Source organism: Magnolia sinica, chromosome 8 (assembly GCF_029962835.1).
Source record: "Magnolia sinica isolate HGM2019 chromosome 8, MsV1, whole genome shotgun sequence".
Lineage (NCBI taxonomy): Eukaryota > Viridiplantae > Streptophyta > Magnoliopsida > Magnoliales > Magnoliaceae > Magnolia > Magnolia sinica.
The window spans coordinates 12,170,370-12,193,735 of NC_080580.1; the positions used below are offsets into that span (position 1 = coordinate 12,170,370).

At 39.7% G+C, this 23,366-nt stretch overlaps 1 protein-coding gene across 2 annotated transcripts in view; it reads left to right on the forward strand.

The window, feature by feature from the left end:
- The first annotated feature begins 258 nt into the window (after positions 1-258).
- LOC131252886 (AP3-complex subunit beta-A) overlaps positions 259-23,366 on the forward strand; it is a 28,840-nt gene continuing 5,732 nt past the window's right edge. Inside the window, exons 1-8 of one of the 2 annotated variants that reach the window (XM_058253657.1) lie at positions 259-568; positions 6,375-6,451; positions 6,777-7,026; positions 7,342-7,968; positions 16,511-16,684; positions 21,305-21,431; positions 21,513-21,622; positions 23,136-23,336. In XM_058253657.1, coding sequence (XP_058109640.1) covers positions 353-568; positions 6,375-6,451; positions 6,777-7,026; positions 7,342-7,968; positions 16,511-16,684; positions 21,305-21,431; positions 21,513-21,622; positions 23,136-23,336 — 1,782 coding nt within the window. In that variant the 5' untranslated portion in view covers positions 259-352. The remainder of the gene's footprint in view (positions 569-6,374; positions 6,452-6,776; positions 7,027-7,341; positions 7,969-16,510; positions 16,685-21,304; positions 21,432-21,512; positions 21,623-23,135; positions 23,337-23,366) is intronic. The other variant, XM_058253658.1, reaches the window with a different exon arrangement.

The window sequence follows — 23,366 nt, forward strand, 5'->3', positions numbered from 1 at the left end:
AAAATCGCCGTGGGCCCTGTCACTGCTGACGTCATTATTCCGCTCTTTTCTCTGGTGTGGCCCACTTGAGATTTGAACATACTTCAATTCTGGGACCACGCACTAAAATGAGCTGGAAAAACAGATGGACGGCGCGGATAAAACACAGACATCACGGTGGGCCCCACAGAGTCAGCATGGCGGGATCCTCACTTCACCAGAGTTCCAGCAGTAGTTCAAGCCTCGCATGCCTATGCATTTCTCTTCTTCCCTGCACAGACAGGAGCGAATAGAGAGAGAGAGAGAGAGAGAGCAGCAGCAGCAGCAGCAGCAGATTGAGAGAGATAGCAGCAGCAATAGCAGATCGGGAGAGATGTTCCCCCAATTCGGGGCAACGGCGGAGAGTCTGAGCAAGGCGTCGGCCATGGTCTTCCGGATCGGTACCGACGCCCATCTCTACGACGACCCTGAAGACGTCAGCATCGCTCCCCTCCTCGACAGCCGCTTCGACTCCGAGAAATCCCAGGCATTGAAGCGGCTCCTTGCCCTTATCGCCCAGGGCTTTGACGTCTCCAATTTCTTCCCTCAGGTCCCCCCAATTACTCTTCCTTCCTCTTCAAAATTCCTTTATCCGAATCGAATTCTATATATCCAGTTGGTAGATCCACACCGTTCTCTTTTTATATTATATTTCTATTTCTCAAATGAAATTTTACTTGTAATCACGAGTTCCGAATGATTAACTTCTTCCATTCATTCATGGAAATCAAACACATATGCACTGTACGTGTGGCTTGCACGGTGGCCAATTGATGCAAACCCGAAAGTGAAAGCAAATAAATCAATAAGAAAAGAAAGAGATTGCGGGAAAAGATCCAACAATCCTCTAGCCGAATGCTAGAGATCACAAATGCAAGACTGTGAGCAAGCTCAACAGTCCTCTAGTACTGAACTCGGAACCACTCCCCCTCCCTTCAATAGCTACTGTAGAGAAAATAAGAAAATTTCATAAAGAGAATATTAATCAGCTTGTCTTATTCCATGGGCCATAGAAGAAGAAGATACTTATATAAGAAAATATCTAAAATTATTCCCCTGCCTAATATAAAGATATGAAAAAAGAGAGACTTTTCTAATCAAGAGATTTGAAAGAAAAGGAAAGTAGATATGAGCTAAAAAAAGGAAAGTAGGCATTTTCTTGTGCACACGTGCGGAGCTTGCTTGCGTGAGATGCGGGCCTTTTCTTCAAATCTTGATCAATCGGCATGTGTGGCCATATGGTTGCATCACCAATTCAATTCAGAGTGTCCAAATCACAGATCCCATTCACAAACAATCCTTTTGGTCAGTGTATATTAACTTGCACTGTTTGCTGTTTTCTTTTTTCAAATGGCCACTTGATGGCCGCTAGGTCAAATGCCTAGGATTGTACAATTGTCATTACACTGGCACAATATTTCTATCCGTAGTGTGGTCCATGATTTGGACGGTCTAGATTGGTGTGTGTGCAGCATGTGCATGCTGTGATCCACCATACTGTTGGGAACTTGTTGCATGCCATTTAATGTATCCAAACCTGATCAATGTGAACAGTTGATTAGTGAAGGTAAAGTGCTTTGAGGTTGGTGATTATTGGTGGGGGTGAAATGATTTGCAAGAGAGTTTTTGTGTAGCCTCGTAGTTAGTATTTTATCCGCTTTTTTACATGCATTTATAGAGGTAATAACCTCTTGATTTGCCCATTGCATCCCACCATGGAAACGACCCTGATTAATTGACAGTCCATATTAAATAGGCTGTAAACCCTATCTTCAAATGGCAAAGGTTTGTGATAATCCCTAATTAATAGGATCAATGAAGATATTTTTGGCCTAATGGCCACACGTGTCAACATCTCCCACTTAGCCATTAAGGCCGGGTTAACCGATATATCATAAGATTTGCTCTCACTAATTCGTGGTTTTGTCCATTATGATCATACTGCCCATCATGAGGTTTTTCTCACTTTTGTGGATATGTCATTCATTAGTAAATGACCGAGTGCTATGGAATTCTTGACTCACACATCCCCAAGTGCTTACGAATTCCTGACTCAGGTGTCCCCAAGTCCCATTAAGCGAATATTTCTTGAAAGTAACTCTGCATTTACCTTGCTTTGTCAAGGGATCAGCTATCATATCTTGTGAAGGTAAATAGCCTACAGTCACTTCACCCTTTTTAATAACATTGTAAATTTAGTGATATTGGTTTTCATGTGTTTTCCCTTTTAGCTATTGGCTCCATTTTGTATTAGTCTAATCATTACATAATTATCACAGAAAATGTGAATCAACTCATTGGCTATACCACCTTCATGTCCTTGATGAATTTCTTTATCCAGATAGCAAAGTATTAGTGTTACTATAGGCAATGTAATCAGCTTCCTAAGTATACTGGGCAACAAAACCTTGCTTTTTGCTAGACCAAACAATAGCAGCCCCTCCAAAGAGGAAAACATGTCATGAGGTGGATTTATTGTCATCCTTGTCCCCAACAAAATCAACATCTAAATATCCTACAACCCAAAGGCCCAAGCTTCTTCTCTTGAAAACTTAGTTTTAGATGCTTCGTTCCTTTTAAACACTTCAGTGTTCTTTATAATGTTGCTAGTATTTTATACCAGGATTACTTTGATATCTAGGGATCTTTGAAGTTTTCTTTCTATTTCTTTTTCTTTGAAATATTTGTGAAAATAAAAAAAAGGCGGCAAATGTTGTTATCATGGCTCGATGTTGCAACCTGTATATATTAACTGCTAGAGCACGAGGTTAAGCGCCTGATTCAGCAGCGGCAGAGTAAGAAGTGAAAAATTGAACCAAAACAAAATGGAATACAGTAAGAAAGTACATGGGAGATAAAAGCTCTCTTCAAATGCCTCATCAATATGCAGGAAAATCTCGCAAAATATAAGGAAAGGGGACTGTTGGGAAATCTCATCTGCCTTCTAATAGAATATGTTAGAAAGTTGAAGGACCAGTCTTTACTTAAAGTTGCTGGTACTTACAATTGCAAAAAGGACATTAAATGGGTATGTGGACATAATTATATCGAATGTATATACTATTGGTATAGGGACATGATTACGGGACATTACACATGTGCATACTATTGGTATAAGGACATGGTTATAGTACCTTTTCTATTTTCTGTTATCTCTCTCTCAAAAAAAATAAAATAAAAAAATCCAGTCCCTATGCCTACTGTCATTGTATATGCAGGCCTTGCACACACTCATTTTCCTGATACAATCATAACCTCTCGTTGTGTTTTTTCTGAAAGGTAACATCACTTGTAGCTTGCTAATCAAGGTTAAACAAAAAGGAAACTAGCTACTAACAAAAAATAGATAATCATGCTTTACCCACGCATGCATATGAACAGCACACATGTTTGAATAGTATGCACGTGTGAATGATGCACAGGTCTGAAAAATGCACAAATGTGGGGTCTATAATCCAAATGGACCACTTGTAGACTGACCAGTGTAATCTGATTGACTGGGGGACCTGCCAGTCTGGTCAGAGACAGTAGCTTTCCTGGTCAGGGGCCTGGAATATGCAGTAGTTGCTATTAGTAAACTGCAGATGGGCATGATGTGATGTCTTTATTCTTAGTTATCAGCAAGTACATTTTTTCACCTTTCCATGGTTTTGGTTGTGGATATTTTTTTTTGAAAGATGACGATTATATTAAAGGAAGAAAAGGATTACAAGTACAAAAGATAGGTCCACTGAGATAGCAGACAAACTTAAACACCTAAAAAAAGAAAATCACAGTCCTTCAGCCCTTCAACATAAGTGGCCCATTCGATCAAGCTATTCTTAGCCTTTGACGAGACAGCCCCTGTGGAATTGGTAATGTCCCTGAAGCATCTGTTGTTTCTTTCTTCCCATACTGACCACCAGACCACTAGAATAGCCATCCTCCAGATCTTCGTTCTATTCTTTCCAATATGAACCCCATGCCACGCTTGAAGAAGAAGATTGGCATCATCAGGGAAACACCAACTGATGTTGAACCAAAGAAGAAAATCAGACCAGATAAAAGATATAAAAGGACAGTTAACTAATAGATGGTCGACAGTTTCTTCTTCCCGCATACATCATAAACAGATATTGGGAAGAATCATCCCTTTTTTCTTCAGGTTATCCACAGTTAATATTTTCTTTTTGCCCGCAAGCCAACCAAAAGCAACGATTTTAGGAGGAGCAGCATACTTCCATAGAAAGGAGGACTGACTAAAATCAGAAGCAGACTAGGTGGATTGAAACCTCTTATATATAGATCTAACAGAAAATCTGCCAGATTTTTCCAGTCTCCAAATTATGCTGTCAGACAAAGACTGAATAGGATGAGAAGCATAGATACAGTCCAGAAGATCAACAACTTCTGTAATCTCCCAGTCTTGCAGATGTCTTCTACAAGTCACGTGCCACACTATCTTGCCATCGGTCACAGCGTAACAGTCAGCCACGTAGACTCCCTTATCAGGAACGATGTGATAGATATTCGGGAATCTATATTTAAGGGGCGAGTCCCCTACCCAAGTTTCTTCCCAAAATCGGCAAACACAATATCATTGAGCACCTCCTTTTTCGACTTTAAGATGTCCTTCCAGATAGCCGACGCCCTATAGGAAGACTTCTCATTGGTCCACCACCCTCCTGTTGATTTCCCATATTTGTGCTTGATTATAGTGTTCCAAAAACTCCGGTCTTCTGCCCCTAGCCTCCAAATCCATTTACCGAGTAAAGCTCTATTCATAGCCTTAAGATCTTTTACCCCTACACCACCATCAAATATATGGCAATACACCTTTTTCCAGTTAAGAAGGTGGAATTTCTTCTTGCTCTCCTTGCCATGCCAAAGGAAATCCCGCCTTAATTTTTCGAGGGTCTCCAAAACCGAATTTGGACATTTGAGGAGGGACATGAAATATATCGGAAGGTTGGAAAGAGATGCTTTGATTAGAGTGAGGCGCCCTCCTAACGATAAGTATCGACACTTCCATTTGGCGAGATGTTTCTCAAAGCGTAATATGACTTTCTCCCACATCCTTTTAGGCGGCCGACCTATGCACAAGGGAAGGCCAACAAAAGAGGACGGGAGGGCAGCCGCAGGACAACCGAAAACTCTCGCAAGAATGTCGATCTCCTCAGTCTCCATGTTGATCACAAACAGGCACAACTTGGATTTTGCCAAATTTATTTTCAGACCTGAAACTGCTTCAAAACACCGGATAGCGGTACGAAGGTTGTCCACCTTGTCTTTAATTGTGATACCGCTTAAGATGCCTTACGCTTGGCCTTTATGTAGCATTCTAGATAAGGCCTCACTAACTATAAGAAACAGAAAAGGGGAAAGGGGGTCCCCTTGTCTTAGACCTCTCGAGCTCTTGAAGAAGCTTTTAGGGGATCCATTGATAAGAACAGAAAAATGAGCCGACCCAATGCATTCTCCCATCCAAGCTCTCCACTTCTCCCCAAACCCCATCCGGGTCAGCATATACTGCAAGAAACCCTAGTTGACATGATCGTAGGCCTTTTCTATGTCCAACTTGCATATTATATTCTTCTTTCCGGATTTAAGGCTAGAATCCAAACATTCATTAGCAATGAGAGCCACATCCACGATCTGCCTATCTGCAATGAAAGCACATTGGTTACCTGAAATAATCTTTCCGATTACCTTTCTTAAACGAGACGCAAGAACTTTTGCGAGGATTTTATAGGGACCTCCCAATATGCTGATCGGCCTGTAATCTTTAAGAGCGGCCGCATCCGGCATTTTAGGAATCAAGGCTATGAAAGATGCCCCAAGGCCTTTCGATTTCCTGCTTCTACTGTGGAATTCATGGAGGAAATCCATAACGTCTTTCCGGATCACTTCCCAGAAATGTTGGAAGAAAATGATGGGGAAATCAAAAGAAATATCTTGGAAACAAAAAGCTCGGGCTAACTAGATAAAAGAAGGTGACGGAAATATCAGGTTTTTCCATAGTATAGCTAGTATGCATGCCGGGTATAATAAGATCAGCAGTCTTGTTGTGGATGGAGTCCGGCTAGTAGATAAAGACATTATTGTAGACGAGACAGTAGCATACTTCTCTGCTCTGCTTAAGGGGGAGGATTGGCGTAGACCTTCTTTGGATTCTCTTCAGTTTGATGGTATTTCGGCAGCTGAGGCTGATTTGCTAGAATCCCCCTTTTCAGTGGAAGAAGTTAAACAGGAGATAGATTCTCTCGGCGGTGACAAGGCTCCTAGCCTAGATGGTTGTGGATATATCCAATGAGATTCACATGAAATTCAAGTTTGCATCTTTTTAAGGTATTAATTGTCGTTTTTATGGACTGCAGGTAGTAAAAAATGTGGCATCCCAATCTCTGGAAGTAAAGAAGCTTGTATACTTGTATCTGCTGCATTATGCTGAAAAGTAAGCCATCCATTAATTCTCTCACACTTTTATCTGCAGCTTTTTTAAGCCTAAGCCGCTATTATTATGATATTTCCCCCTACCCATGACATAGTTTCCAAGTATAATATCTTTTCTCAAAACTCATAAATTCACAGTTGAATCATGGCTGGGTTATCGATTCTAGGCATCTTCAAGCACACGCGTTGGTGGTGATGATTGATAGCTGTAATTATCTATTTTTCCTACACATGCATTGGCTCATTGTGTTTTTTGCTGCCGGTAAAGGATTGATGTTAAGATTTTTTTTAACATGTTTAACATTTAAGCAAAATTGTTGATTCAGGCGTCCAAATGAAGCATTGCTGTCAATTAATTATTTTCAGAAGGACTTGTCAGATACGAATCCATTGGTGCGTGCTTGGGCTCTTCGTGCTATGGCAGGGATACGTTTGCATGTAATAGCTCCTCTTGTTTTGGTGGCCGTAACCAAGTGTTCCAGAGATCCATCCCCGTATGTTAGGAAATGTGCTGCCAATGCTCTTCCAAAGCTCTATGATTTGCACCAAGAGGAACATGTTTCTGCCCTCGAAGAGGTCAGCTTATTGAACTATTATCTTAGAAGATTCTACTCATATTTTTAAATTTTCAGTAATTTTAATTCTGCTTGTTAGCATTTGCACTTGCCGGTCCCCAGCCCAGGTAAAAGAGGACAGTTGATATTAGGTGGGCAATCTGTCATCAAACTTTTGCCAAGCTTCCATGGGAATGAATCTTGTTTCGAATCTTAGCAAAACAAGACTCACAAAGCTGACCACAAATAGCTGGGACAAGGCTATGATGATGATGATGCTGAGGGTGATCATTTTCAGTAATTTTTTTCTCTTTTCTTTTTGTGATATGTACTGCAGCTTGTTGGTATCTTGTTGACTGACCATTCTCCTGGAGTAGTTGGAGCTGCCGCCTCTGCCTTCAATTCTGTTTGCCCTAATAATCTATCATTGATAGGCAGAAACTTTAAAAGGCTGTGTGAGACTCTTCCCGATGTGGAGGAGTGGGGCCAGATTCTCTTGGTCGAGATACTTCTACGATATATAGTAGCAAGACATGGTCTTGTGAGAGAATCTGTCATGCTTTCTTCTCATTGCACTCAGAGTTCCCCTTCTGAAAAGGATTCTGCAGAAGTTCGTGTTTTGTCTGATAATGATTGTGGCTCTCTGGGAGGCGAGGCATCTGAGTCCAAATTAACTACATTATTGCTCAGATGTTATATGGAAGGATCAGATGAATATTTATCACAATCTGCGTATACGGGTGGAGATGCAACTGGGTTGGATTCTGCAATTTTTACATCTGCTCAAAATAGCAATGTGAAGCTTCTGCTGCAGTGTACATCCCCTTTGCTATGGAGCCAGAATAGTGCAGTGGTACTTGCAGCTGCTGGAGTGCACTGGATTATGGCTCCAAGAGGAGATGTCAAGAGGATTGTTAAGCCAATCTTATTTCTTTTGAGATCCTCCCATGCCTCAAAATATGTGGTAATTTTTTTTCCTTTTCCTTTTTTCCTTTTCCTTTTTGTAGAACTCTAGTTAATGATGCCTTTGGATGGCTTTGCAGCAAATATCATGAATTTTCATGATTTTGCACCAAATTGGACTGACTAATAATGAAATTTCATGATATCTGGTGCAACCAAACACAACCTAAAACAATAGAAAAAATAGGCAAGAGATAATTATAAAAAGAAAGAGTAACAGAACTGGTTTAATACTGTTACTTTTATTATTTTACTAAAATTGCTGAAAAGATTTTTTTTTGAAAGGTAATGAGAATTTTATTAAAAGGCAAACACAATAAGAATACAAAGGAGAGTCCCTCAAAATTACATCTTAAAGAAAGCGGAAAGATCTAAATCTTTCACATCTTTTAACAGAGAAGCCTAATTTGACACAAACCCCTTTGTTGTAGCCACCATTGCCACCTCCAAACTAAAGCTATTTTGGAAACAACGACTATTTCTCTCACCCCAAATAGCCCACCACACCATTGGAAGAATAAGATGCCAGATAACCTTGATATGTTTCCCCACTCTCCCACCGTGCGAGACCCAAAACAGCTCCATCGAATTGCATGGCATAATCCAGGACATGTTGAATAAGGTGAGAAAGTGCGACCACACCTTGTGAGATAAGGGTTAATGGATGAACAAATGGTTGATAGATTTTGCTGCTTGCATACATAGGGAACCTATATTTGGGATACACATGGCCCTTTCTTGGAGATTGTCGATTGTCAAAACTTTGTTCCTTCCCACTAATCATGTGAAGGCAATAACCTTGGGGGTGCTCCATAGAACCACAAATGATAGGCATGATCTTGACCAGTGGCCAATCCGCCTGACAGAATCAACCTATTAAAAGAGCTAACCGAGAACCAACCCAAGCTATGAACATGCCACACGAGTCCTTCCCTCGGAGGTGGTGGGTGGGGTGCACTTCATTTGATCCAACAAAGAAATGAGCTCTTCGAACTCGCTATCCGACAAATATCTTCTACATGAAGGAAGTCAAATAGCCATGGAACCGCAAAGCGAATCACTATCTTTTAATATCTTTGGACGATGCTAAGCAAGCCAACCTATGAAAGGCTTGGTTGAGAGGGGTGCCGCCGCACCACAAATCATCCTAAAATCTGACTTTGTTTCCGTCACTTATTGAGAAGAAGATGCCTTTCTTGTCACAACATACGCGATATAGAGACCACAATCTTTCATTTCCTTTCCAATTGTTGATGATTTCTTGGTGAAATACCACATGTTGTTGATATTTTGCACTATCGATGGATGTTTGGATGGAATGTTGGATGGTTAAATAGGCCAGATGGGATGGTTGGATTAATTTCTTACATCATCGCATGCTTTTAAGGCCCCATTAAATGGAAACTTGTTATGTATGCATTCTTTTTGCAATTTTTTTATTTCTAAATATGCAAATATGTACATTTTAATATCTCCTAAAGTTTCGCTGAAAATTCCACCTTTTTTTCCCATGTTTCCACGCATTTCCGGTTATCAGCGATATTATCGGTGATATCGATATTGTTTCCGTATGGCCAACGAAACTTGTAGCGATATACAGCCTCAAGGATGAGGTTTGGTAAGTGAAAGAATCCTCTCTCTCTATAGGGTGTCCTTCATTTGGAAGTCAACAGCATAATATTGAGATATTATCAATATTATCAATGACAAATTGAACACTACATACAACCATGTGCCCAAGAAAAGAAATTTGAAATAAAAAAAATTCTAATAAATAAAATTTTGATGATATCAATACGTTGGCGATACTGTTGAAATATCGGCGATACACTTATGATACAAGCATTACCTAGAATTTACATAGTCGAAAATATTGGCGATACCTTGGCGATATTGATGCATTGGCAATATGAGCGACACCTAGAATTTACATAGTTGAAAATATTGGCGTTTACATTAGCGATATTAATACGTTGGCGATACTTAGCGATACATTGCTAATACTCGGAATTTCTGATACTACTAGTGTTATCGGTATTGCTACTAGTGTTATTGGTGTCGCTGAGCTAGAGATAAAGATAATATCAGAGATAATTTGAACACTACTTATTAGTGATAATCTCAAGCCATAGGCTCCCTTCCTCTGAGTTAAAGCTCCACAACCATTTGCCCAGGAGGGCATGCATGTTACATAATTCCCTTAAGCCTGCACCTCAACGTGGACCCGACGACATACTTCCTCCCATTTCAAGAGGTGGAATTTGTGGCTTTCTTCGAATCCCCTCCAAAGAAAGTTCCTTCTTAACTTCTCAAGCTTTTCCCTTACGGCTTGTAGGCACTTGAAAAGGGATAAGAAATAAATCGGCATATTGGAGAAAGTTGCTTTGATAAGAGTTAGATGACTCCCTAGCGAAAGATAACGACTCTTCCTTCCTCGACATATCAACTTTGCTACTCCCTCAAACTTTTGCCTTTCTTTATATGAGAATAGACGAGGAGCTGGGTAATGCCGTTGAGATGTTGAACATCAAGAGCTTTGGTAGGAACTCTCACTGCAAAGAGCTAAATATGGTTAGAATGTGGTCAATGAGGAAGAACTCTTGAAGGAGGAAGGTAGACATTGGGTCAAAAAGAAGGAGAAGGCTAAGGTTGGGAGGACAGACAGGGGTTTAGGGAGGGGAGAAAAGGATCTGCCTATCGTGGGTAGCAGCAGAGAGGAGGGTTTGGAGGGAGGAAATCAAGATCTTTCAAGGAGGCTTTGATAGGGGCAATATTCAAGTAGAGCCAGAGGGTTGGAAGCAGGGAAGGTCAGGGGGAGAAGACAAACTCAAGGATTGGGTCTCTTTGGACGCAATGGGATTAGCATGGGGCATCGTGGTAGCATGGAATTCTAACGTCTGGAGAAAGGAAGACAACAAGTGTGGGACATTCATAGTTGTAGCGGTTCTTTCAAAAATATCCTTAAGTTTCATATGGTTCTTAACTTCTATTTATGACCCTTGTAAGGTTAATAAGAGGTCTAGCTTCTGGGAAGAATTACGGGCCATCCTCGAGAAGTGTGTGCTTCCTTAGTGCATTGGTGGGGATTTTAATGTTATTCACTTTAGTCACAAGAAGTCGACAAGCTATCAGTTAACCAAAAGTATAAAAGATTTTGCCAATTGGATCCAAATGCACGATCTATTTGATAATTCAATGATATGGACCGAGTTTACGTGGTCAAATGGCTAGGGCGAGCCAATTCTATCTAAATTGGATAGATTTTTTGTTTCTGCGGAGTGTATGTAGAGGTTTCATCTGGTTCAATTAAGGGGCCTCCCCAGACCAGTTTCATATCACCGCACCATCGTGCTTATGTGGATAATGAGAACTGGGGTTCCAAACCTTTTAGATTCGAGTTTCATATCACGTTGAAGACCCCACATGCATGTTCGTGCATCTTTGAAGACCCCACATTGGGAAGATGCACATGGGCTGCATATAGGAGCTTGATGGACACAGCAGACCGTTGGATTGGGTGGACATGATTATTAGACCGTTAGATCATCATCATCAGACACCTTGATTGTGGACCCCCATGGGCCACAAAATAGTTTACTTGTTTAGATTGTTTACATACTTGTTATTTTTGGTATACCTTATATTTGTGTTGAGATTATGAAGTTAGTAACAACTTTTAATTTATTAAGCGTCTTTATGTTGAGAATCTTATCTGAGAACGTCTTTTTGTAAAAGGTCTTTTCTAAGACTATAAAAGAAAAAGATGGGTGTGTGAAGCCCTAATGCCATTATTTTGAAAAATAATGTGTTTTCTCATCTTCATGTGATTTGAAGAATACTCCATGTGATTTGGAGCTTGGGTGTGGTGTAATTCTATTCCCCATTCAACAAAGGTGCGGGGTTTCCATCTATCTTCCTTTCTATCCAAAAGAAGTATTTTTCCAAAAAACTTTATCTCTCTTCTTCCCTTCCCATCCAAGACCATCCAAATCATCTTTTTCTTCAACTTTTCATGATCCAACTTCAACCCCAACCGAAATCAACCATTGACGACCCAAAAATCTTAGCTAACAACTCACACGTGTGAGCCCCTAGGCTGACCGTATGGACAACTGCTCAATCCTTTGATTTCCCATTGCTTCCCCCATCAGAGCCCCTTGATTCCCCATCCATAACCCTTCCTAAACCATAGATCCCCAATTTTCTATTTTTTCCAATTTCTAAAAACCCTAATTCCAAAATCTCCAATTTTCATGAACTCTAATTTTTCAAATTTCAGATTTTTCCATTCATAACACTAATCATAAAACCTACAAATCTGTCCATTGAGTGTGGAACGTGCCTATGTTAAATCAGAAGTTCTATCCTTCCATTGGGCCTAGTTTTAACTCATAGCCCAGGCCCTACATCCCATGGGTTAGAACATCAGCCGAATCCCCCTCGTGGGCCCCACTTCACATGGATTCTGCTTCACACGAGCCACTCGCTTCACATGGGTAGGGCCCGCCTCACAGACCTCTCGCTCCGATACCACTTTGATGCAGGACAATTAACCACTTACTCTAAAAGTTCGAAGTGATAGAGGAAGGCGAATCAATCCCCTTATCTCATAGCCCAGGCCCCACATCTCATGGGTTAGGACCTCGACCGAACCCCCCTCGTGGGCTCCACTTCATATGGATTCCGCTTCATACGAGCCACCTGCTTCACACGGGTGGGGCCCGCTTCACACGGGCCGCCCGCTTCCAATGTGCCCCTACATCCCACAGGCCACCCCACTCGAGCCCGATGTGAAAATGCCCCTGCATTAAAAATCCACCCTGATCACTAGGTGCATGACTTCATGTTAGGTCAAGGGCCCAAAACTCACCCCCATCCATGATACAGGTGGACCACATGATTGGAAACAGTGTATAGGGCAACAATTGCCCTCCAAAAATTTTCCCTCAGTATGGCCCACCTAAATCACTAATGGACCTTATTTTTAGGCCTTAGTATTCTGGTTTGATGTGGCATATAATGGTTGGAGTGGATTTCATATAACCATCGTGATGGGCCTTGTAAAGATCAAGGTGAACGTCTCTCGCCCTACTGTTTTCTTTTGTGTGGTCCACTTGAATCACTAGTCAACCTGATTTCTTGGTAATGGGCCTAAATTGGGATTAGGCATATAATGGTTGAAGTGGATTGTGCATGGGTCTTGCTGAAAAAAAGCAATGACGTCCCTCTCCAATTGTACAGGGGGATTATTTAGGAAAAAGAAAGGGGAATCGTATGATGTTTATGTAAGATCCGTCCATGAGATATTTAGTCCTATATTAGGCCCAAAGACCAAAAAACCCATTTGACCTATGATTCTTGTGGGGCATGCTAAAGGAAATTGTTGGGAGAGAGATGTCCACCTTTGATTTTTACAGGGCCCACTGTGATAATTCTATGAAATCCACTCCAACCACTATATTTCACACAACAATTTAGGCTCTCGGCCAAAAAATATACTCATTTGTGATTCACGTGGGCCACACTAATTGAAACATTTTGGAGAACGAGCATTGCCCCGTACACTTTTTCCAATCTTGTGGTCCACCTAAATCACACATCGAGCTGATTTTTGGCCCTTTGGCCTAACATCAAATGACTCCCCTGATGATCGTGGTGGATTTTACATAAACATCATGGTGAGGCACGCTCGAGCCACCAATCCTTTGCTCAGATTGCGGCCATGACAGAAAGTAGTGGAATGATAATTATATCAATTAATGAGGTAGTTTTTTAGGTAGTGTTTTGTAAAATTCCCTGTGCACCTTCTTAGGTGAGCACCCAGGCGCACCTTCGCACACGTGTCATGGGCCCCGAATCCGAACAGTCCACGTGATGCAACACCCCATGAAACCCCCGGTGCCCAACTTTCAGCCTGATCCAAAACTCTGGTTGGCCATAGCAAAGAGAGAGGCAAATCAAGGGAATAATTGTTTCCTATTGCCACGGCCCACCAGAATTTTGGATCAGGCTGAAAGTTGGGCCTTGGGGGTTTCATGGGGTGCCACATCACATGGACCGTTCAGATTTTGGGCTCACATCACGTATCAAAAAGTGCTCACGAATTCTCGAGAGAACTGGTTCCCATGTGAGCATTTCACTATATATATTAATTAATTAATGAAAAGTACTAGTGTGTTAGCCTTGCAAGTAACACACTATCTTCACCGATTACCTTTCTCTTTCTCTATTCTCTTCCCTTTCTCCTCTACTCTTCCAGATCTAGACTTCACCTTTCTCCATCACAGGGGTTGAAGTTTTCAATTGCATTCTTCCAGGGATTTTAGGGCCCTGAATGGATGATAATGTGGATCCTTAGGAACCACATCATTATACTCACACCCTGTTGGCACTGAATGTTTCTTTTATCACCCTGTCTCTAAAAGCTGGCATTTAAATTTATTTATTTATTTATTTATTTTTAAATAAAAGGATCTTTACACCTGTCCATGAAGTTAAGGGATATATTAAAGTTATTGCAAAACAATTTCTATTAGTCCTTTTGGAATTGTCAAAGGGAAGAACCCAATGCGCTCTCGATTTCATGCCATGACAATGATGAGTGACCTTGCTGAATCTTGGCCATGACTGGTTTTAGAGCCAGGGTAAGAGAGGAAAGTTGATGCTTGGTAGTTGGTAGGCAGCCAAGTGTAGAACTTTTCCCATTCTACAATTTAAAATGTGCTAATTGCTGAGAGAAAGGCTACGATGATGATGACAATGACAAACACGATGGCAGTAAGTCATGTGTATCACTTACAAGGATAGCAGATGTAATGGGTATTCCTTTGGTCTAGAGTGGTTTTATGAAGGGTAGGCAGATGATTATGTGAAAGGTGTGTGACTGGCTGAGTGGCCGGTCCTTGAAAGGGTAGTCTTTGAAAAGCATGTAGAAGATGGAACAATGTATCCCAACAGGAAGGATATCAATAGTGATTAACAAGATTCCGCGGGCAATTTTCCTTTGACTTGGAGGTTTCATCCACTAGAACATTGTTTACCATCGTTCTAGAGTCTTCTGTGTTTTATGTACTAGAATTTTGCCATCTGGTCCCTGTAGCATCTTTCCTGCTAGTGAGCTGGGATGTAATCACAGGTCTCCAAAATGTCGATGGTTTGATGATTTTTGTAGAATCCTATTTAAACCTGAATTTGAGGTTTGTTGCATGATCTTGGAGCTAATTTTATGGGTATGGATCATTTGGTTACGAATTTGTTGTATGTATTAAATTTGGGTGGCTCTCTGCGACCAAGTCTTGCAGAATGCAGGTTCTGGGGCCTTTCAAATATTATGACTTTTGACAACATAAGTGGGATGCAGAAGATATCAGGGAACAGCCTGGAAAATGAATTTGGTTGCAACTGCTGTGGGAAGTTTGGGTAATACCAGGATTGGTGGTATTCTACGAGATGATAAGGGTTCCATCTGACTCTGTGTTCTCTCATCTCTGGTCCAGTAAGGGATTTGATTCATGCGAAGATCATGGCATTAAAACTTCCACTGCAAAGATTCAAATGAATACACTGCTGTTTCAATGGAGACAAGCTCTTTTCTCATTTATTTGCTCGCCATTCGAGGTTTTTCATCAATGAAATCCAGTGGGCTAGTGTCCCCGAATCCATGGAAACTTGCAGGTGCTTAGACTTGGTGGTCTTTTCCAGCTATTTTAGGTCTCCTTCCAAGACTTCTACCAGAGTCTTACCAAGAGAGATGGGATTGTGGATTTTCCTTGCAATTCCAGAGTGACAAAGTCCTCTTTTTTGTATTGAAGTTCTCTCTCTAATGATTTTCTGTGGATTATCATTAATTATAAATAAAAGTTTAACATCCTTGAGAAAACTGGCTACCGTTATTTTGAAAACCTAAAAATCGATGCGAATGATGTTGAATAGAAAATACAATCTTTCAAACTATTCCAAAATAATCATCAATTGTTTGGAGTTAAAAATTATTTGGATGCATTCTTTTGTATATATATCACCGGTCATTGTTTTGAATCAAATGCCCTGTAATAAACCATATTGAGGAGATTTTAGTTAGAGTCTGCTTGAGTAACTCATTATGGATAATTAGCAGTGAATCAATTCGGAATTTCTTAACTTGTCTAGTACAGTAAATGTCATTGACATGATTCCCTGTGAATGTTAGTCTTCAAGGATTTTTTTCCATGTGCAATTGCCGACATTCCAAAACCTCTCTCCCATCAAACCTTCCACGTCATTTCTTGTAATGCCTGCCTGCACACATTATTATTTTGTATTAACTTGTGGATGGATATAAGAAATGATGCCTCTTCATTTAGAAAGAAATGCTTCAATTAAGATAAGCTGTTAGTGAGCAGGTTGAAATCTTATTAAATTATAATTCTTTTTTGCTTTTCTTTAATTTACATTTGATTCATGTTAAGCTAAGCTGTCAGTGAGCAGGTTGAAATCTATGTTTGATTCAAGTTGGCTTACATTTTGTAACAGGCCTGCTGATCAGATCCATTTGTCTTGTGCAGGTGCTCAGTAACATACAGGTGTTTGCTAAGGCAATGCCTTCAATTTTTGCACCTTACTTTGAAGATTTTTTCATATGTTGTTCAGATTCTTATCAAATGAAAGCTCTAAAGCTTGAGATACTATCTATCATCGCTACAGATTCATCAATTTCATCTATTTTCCAAGAGTTCCAGGTAGTTTTTGTTTTAGTCGGAACTTCTACATGAACTGGTAGCTGCTCCCTGCTAGCAAGCCTAGCTTGTATCTTCTTTTTTTTTGGTGAATGAATTCTTGTTCTTTCCCATCCAAATTATCAGATTTAGTTGAATTATGCAATTTTGGCTGAATTCTCTATGCTTTTCCTTTTTTCAGATGTCCTCCTATAATTAAGTGAATGTATGTGATATCATTGTGGTTTTGTTGCATTGGTTGGACTCACCAAACCTAATAAGAATCCTATTATCTTGGTTATCAGTGTTTTAAATCCTGGATGGACCAGATGGCTGGACCAGTTTGGACTGGAAGTAGCAACAAAAATGGGTTGGGTCACCAGAAACCTGTTTTTGGAAGAAACCATTTGAGCTGTCTGGGTCAACTGGTCCAACCATCTGGGTCAGGTGTTTTGTCTGGTCTGACTGAATGATAAAACTGTTTTTTAATGGATACAATGTAATTTGCACTGGCCAGAGGTCAAACTTACAACCTGCTGCTTAAAAAGCAGATGCACCAATGCTACAAGTTTTCATTCCACCACACCCTTTTTAATTCATTTTATTCCTTTACACTTTACATGGATATCACAGTTCAGATGAGTTGGACTGCTTTGAGGCCGCTCACAAAAATGGGTCATGGTCAGATCCGGGTCTTGACATATTGTTCAACATCATCATCTAAATCTTATCCCAACTAATTTGGGTTGGCATCTTAGTTTGAAACAAACACAAGTGAGTTGAAAATTTTTGAGTCCTGGGGAAAATGAATATGTGGAATTCTTGTGTTTTAGTGAAGTTTTAGCAGTTGGGAAAAGATTAACATTTCACATGCTTGTTAAAGGGAATTTTTGGAGGGTTGAAATCGTAATTATCATCATCTGAGTCTTATTCCAACTATTTGGGGTCAGTTAACACAAGTCCTGCTCCACCATTCCACTATGTCAAGGATCATCTCCTTAGTTGAACCATATGTTATCAAGTCTTTTCTTACTACCTCCACTATGTCCTTTAGGCTTCCCCTTGCCCCTTTGGAGCATTCAACCTAAACCAAGTCACTCCTAACTGGCGCAGTTCTTGGTCTCTGTTGCACATGGCCAAACCATCTAAGTCCACTTTCCCTCATCTTGTTACCTATTGGCACTAGTCCTAAGTTCCCTTGAATGCATTTATTTCTAACTATATTCTTTCTTGTCTTGCCAGTCATTCATCTCAACATCCTCATTGAGCTACACATTTGGTGAATTTGTTGTTCTTTGACTACCCAACATTCTATACCATAAAAGCATGGTTTGTCATGCAACTAACCTAAAAAATCTTCCATTCAGTTTGATTGGGATGTGGCGATCACATAAAACTCTAGAGGCACATCTCCACTTCATCCACCCAACTCTAAATTTAGAGGGCTGAATATTTAACATAAATCTAGATTTTTGGCAATCTTCCCTACCTTGATGTACTTAAAAGGAGAAAACTAAAACAAGCAGGTGAAGTTCTGACAATCGCCGGAAGCTCTGTGCATTAGTCCATGTCTCTAGATTTTAATCCATTTCATCATAGATACCTTGAACCATATAACAACAGTTACAATTTTATTTTATTTTTTCCTTTTTTGATAATTTTTTCAGGGTTATCTATTTTCTCTAAAAGTGAGTAATGTTCATATAAACTACTATTACTTGAGATGATTATTGCGATTTTTTACTGTTTTGTTTGTTGATTATTTGATAGTTTAGGCTGCTAGTAGTTAGATCTATTTGAGTATTCCTTAGCAATTCCCTTTCGTTTTTATGTTTTCACTGTTTACCTTTTCTTTTCTTTTATTTATCAATTGATTTATTTCATTAACACTTATTTATTTGTGTATGGAAATGTCCCTGTGCCTAGATATTTGGATTTTGGAGTTTCCCATGCTGGAGACTTTAGGACACCCTTAGCATGTGTCAAGGCGATGCTGCCAGAATGAGATTGGGCTGGCTCATAATCTTAAGTCTAGTGATTTGATATAAAAAAAAATAGATTGACCATGATAGATACACAATGCACCATAAGTATTCCTGCACACTGTATATAAATGCCAATGTTATTATGTATTATATTTTGAAGAGAACTGATATTTACACTCATTCTTTTTTGTTTGTATTCACCCATTTCCATTTCAGGATTGCAATAGCACCAGTGTACTGCTTCAATTCCCAAAATGGAAAATGGGTTTCTGCAAATAAAAATGGTAGGTGTAAATAGTGGCTTCTTGAATGCTATAGTGTATTAACCATGTCTAAAACCTATGTCGGTTCATCTCATCAAGTGGTGGGGTGGGGCACATTTGTTGCAGATCCAAACAATGAATATGATTATTCACAGTACCAGGGATCTGATTTGAATCTGTTTGGCTCATTATGTTATTAAATCAACATTTTTTTATATATTTAATTTATGATCGCACTGGTAATGGATGAGTTAATGAAGCATTTGGAGGAAGAGATCCCATGGTGTATTTGTTTGCAGATGACATAGTTTTGATTGACAAGATGAGGGAGGGCATAAACACAAAGCTAGATTTATTGAGAGATGCTTTAGAATCTAAATGATCTAAAATAGTCAGACTAAAACAGAGCATGTGGAGTGCAATTTTGGTAACAATAGGAGTCAGAACGGGGAATTAGTAAAGATTGCTGACCAAGAAGTGCCCAAAATAACCACTTCCACTATCTTGGGTCAATAATTCATGAGAGTGGAAAGATTGAGAAGGATGTTGCCCATAGAATTGAAGCGCAGTGGAAGAAATGGAGATGTGCCTCTGTAGTTTTATGTGATCGTTGTGTACGACTCAAACTGAAAGGGAAATTTTATAGGATGGTGATAAGACTAGTCATGTTTTATGAAATAGAATGTTGGGCAGAAAAGGAACAACATGTCCATAGGGCGAATGTAGCCGAAATGAGGATGTTAAGATGGGTGAGTGGCAAGACGGGGAAGTATAGAATTAGAAATGACTGCATTCGAAGGAATTTAGGAGTAGCACCAATAGGTAAGAAGATGAGGGGATAGTAGACTTAGATGGTTTTGTCATGTACAATGGAGACCAAAAACTGCACTGGTTAGGAACGAGTTCGTGCAAGTGGAAGGCTTTAAAATGGCAAGGGGAGGCCCAAAAGGAAGTGAGTGGAGGTAGTTAGAAAACACTTGATGACCTATGGTCTAACTGAAGTTATGGCCATTGATAGAGTGGAATGGCGAAAAGGATTCATGTAACCAATCCCAATTTGTTGGGATAAGTCGTAGATGATGGTGATTATTTATTTATGAAATGGGAGCTTCATGATATCTTTGAATTGCTTTTTAAAAATAAATAAATAAATAATTAAAAAAAAATGTTTTACTTTTCACAAGTGTTGATTGATACTGATAAATATAAAAGGGGAAATGATCCATTGTTTGTCCCATATACAATGATTTGGGAGATCATTAGACAATGATGTTGTATATGCCCTACATCTCATCCGTTTTTATTGGAAGTGGTAGGAAGCAAGGGAGGGTTTTGGAGAAAGATTTGAGCAAAAACAAAAAATAAGCAATGCTATGACCCAAAAATGTTTGGGAACAGCTAGTTTAATCACTGCTTGAGTTTCTTCAGTAGTTTTCCACAAGTCACTGCTTATCAAAATTATGGAAAAGCTCATCCTGTTTGACCCTGATTCAGCAGGAAAATTGTTTAGGTTTCTGTCCCTTACATTTTAACGGGCTTGATATTCTATGTTATGAATGGTGCTCCATTTTCATCATCATCATCAACAGCAATCAGCATCATAGCCCTGGCCCCCTGCCCCAGCTATTGAGGCCTGACAAAAAATTCAAAGACTGGCTGCACATAAGGTCAACCATCCTTCTTTACCTGGGGTGGGAACTGCCTGGTGCATTTACTGCGAGATAGAGTTTAGAGATGTGTCATGGGCCCCACATCTCATCTGTTATTACCAGAAGCACTGGGAAGCAGGAGGGCTCTGGAGAAGGATTGGAAACATAAACAAAATAATCCACGTTATGACCTGAAGTGTTCAGGAATCATTGCTTGTAGTTTACTGAAGTAATTATCAATATAATCACTAATAAAAAATTGCTAACTTTTCTTCTTAACAATTTACTTATAAGAAATTGTAATTTACTAAAATAGTTGTCAATACAATCACTACTTGTAACAAATCACTAATTAAAAAATCCAATTCTGTAAGACACCAATTCAGACAATTTTAACAGATAAGTTCCTTTATATACCCTACTTTGAATGATGCTCTATCATAATCATAGCCTGGTCGAGTTCCTTAGGGTCAGCTTTACGGGAATTGTCTCCGAGGCTCGTCAAAAGTTTGATGACCAGGTGCCCACCTGATATATATCATCCTCTAGATGCTCTATATCTGCAAAAACAATTTGTTTCTTTGAGCCTGGACCAGACTTTCTGTTTCCAGTCTATTTATCTACCTCGTTATTAATTCTGTTATGGTTGGCACTATATCCTCTAGCTTTTCTGCCTGTATGATATCAGTTATCTTTATTTCTTCATGAGATTATGTTCTGATGCTTATCTTTTTAGTGCGTTGCTAGGATTACATTAAAGATTCAGATAGGAGATTTGTTGCCGATACAGTTGCTGCAATTGGGTTATGTGCACAAAGGCTTCCTAATGTTGCTAACACTTGCGTGGAAGGGCTTCTGGCTTTGACTAGACAAGGTTTGCTACTGGATCTCCATGTAAAGTCCAGAATTATTTTAGGAATTTTCATTTTTTTCTAATTACCAGTGCATATTACAGAATCTTCCATTAGTGCTTGTGGCTCTATGGATGGGGAAGCAGGCGTTTTGGCTCAAGCAATTATGTCCATCAAAACAATTATAGACCAAAATCCAGCTAGTTATGAAAAGGTAATCATTGTATTCACTGTATTCATCTAGGTCAATCCATTTAGAAGTCACACAAATTTGCTTGGTTAAATTGCATCATGAAGATAGGTAATGTTTTGAGGTTCATGGTTCCCACTGCCAACATGATGAGTCATGGGTGAGATAATATTGGGACCTCATCATTCTTATCTCAATCATGATATGGTGAGGCAAAAAATGGGAAAAGTGAGCCTGGTTTATATGGGTTGTGTTTTCCATGCTGCCCCAAACACCTATGTTAAGTAGGTTATGGAAGCCCTGTCAGCGATGATTCCACAGTATGCCTAAAACCTTCGTTAGATGTCTCTAAATTTTGGATTGGTACTTGTACTCTAGATCTCAATATTCACAACATCAGACTTCTCACTTATTTTATTTTTAATCCCTTATTGGAACTTCTAAGGGGTTTGTGCTTGATGGGACAACTTAAGCTGCAACATATTGAAAAGTCTCCCAGATGACCACCCAAAAGATGATTCCATTAATATGCAGTCTGCCAATTAGGGCCGTCAATGGGCCAGGCTGGCCCAGTCGGCTTTCAGGTTGGACCAGTTTGGGCCAGGCTTGGGCTGGTTGGCTGGCATATCAGTCATGAGGGCCATGCCTGAGCCTAAAATTCAAGACCCACTTATTAATCTAGAAGCCCATCAGGATGGCCAGTGGGGTTTTCAAAGGCATTTTTGTGATACACCAGATATTATCATGTGTAGTCCAAATGAGCATGATTGGCATATTTTTGGGATGGTACATGCATGGTGGGGCACACTTAATGAACATCCTGGGCAGGACCCAGATGTGGGCCTGACTGTTTGGCCCATCACAGGCCTGGATCTGGTTCAGGCCTAGGTCTGTTGACTGACCTACTGCGAAGCGACTACTCAAAAGATTGTAAACATCAGCGTATATCACTTGATTCCCAAAGAAAGCTGGATTTTGTGAACAAAGTTAGTTGGCATGAAGCATACTAGATCCGTGTTTGAAAAACCATTTGGTATCATCTATCTGCAATAAAATTACCACTTAACCTAGATCTAGCAATCACTTGTATGTGTAATTCAATATGTTGATTATTAGGCAATATTGATCTTCCTCTGACTGCATAAGATTTTAAGCCTAGTGAATCTTGTCAGTTTGCAGCTTTCGGGTTCTTGTGTTCATACATATATCCAGTAAAATGCTTGAGATCAGTTTCATTAGTTCCACACAATCTCTCCTGTAGACTAGGTTTTTCTTTTCTTTTCCTTTCGAGCAAATGACATTTTTTTACTAGATAACTAATCCGTAAGATATTTGTTTCACTTAAATTTTTCTGTGACTTTCAGTTTTTAATTTATTTCAATTATGTCATTCTTTCATTTATTTATTTATTTATTTGTTTTTTTAATTTATTTATTCCAATTGTGTCATTCATTTTTCCTTAAAAAAGTAATTTTAGTTTTATTTATTTTTATTTTTTTTTGTTGCTTCTGATTTCTATTTATTTATGTTCGAAAAGGTGATTATTCAACTCGCTCGTAGCTTGGATGCCATTAAGGTGCCTGCAGCTCGTGCCATGATTGTTTGGATTGTGGGAGAGTATGGCTTTGTCGGGCAGAATATCTGTAAGATCTTACCTACTATACTTAAGTACCTTGCATGGTGCTTTACCAAGGAAGACATGGAAGCAAAGCATCAGATTCTTAATACTGCAACAAAGGTAGTTTCTATTCTGATGATTGTACGCCGT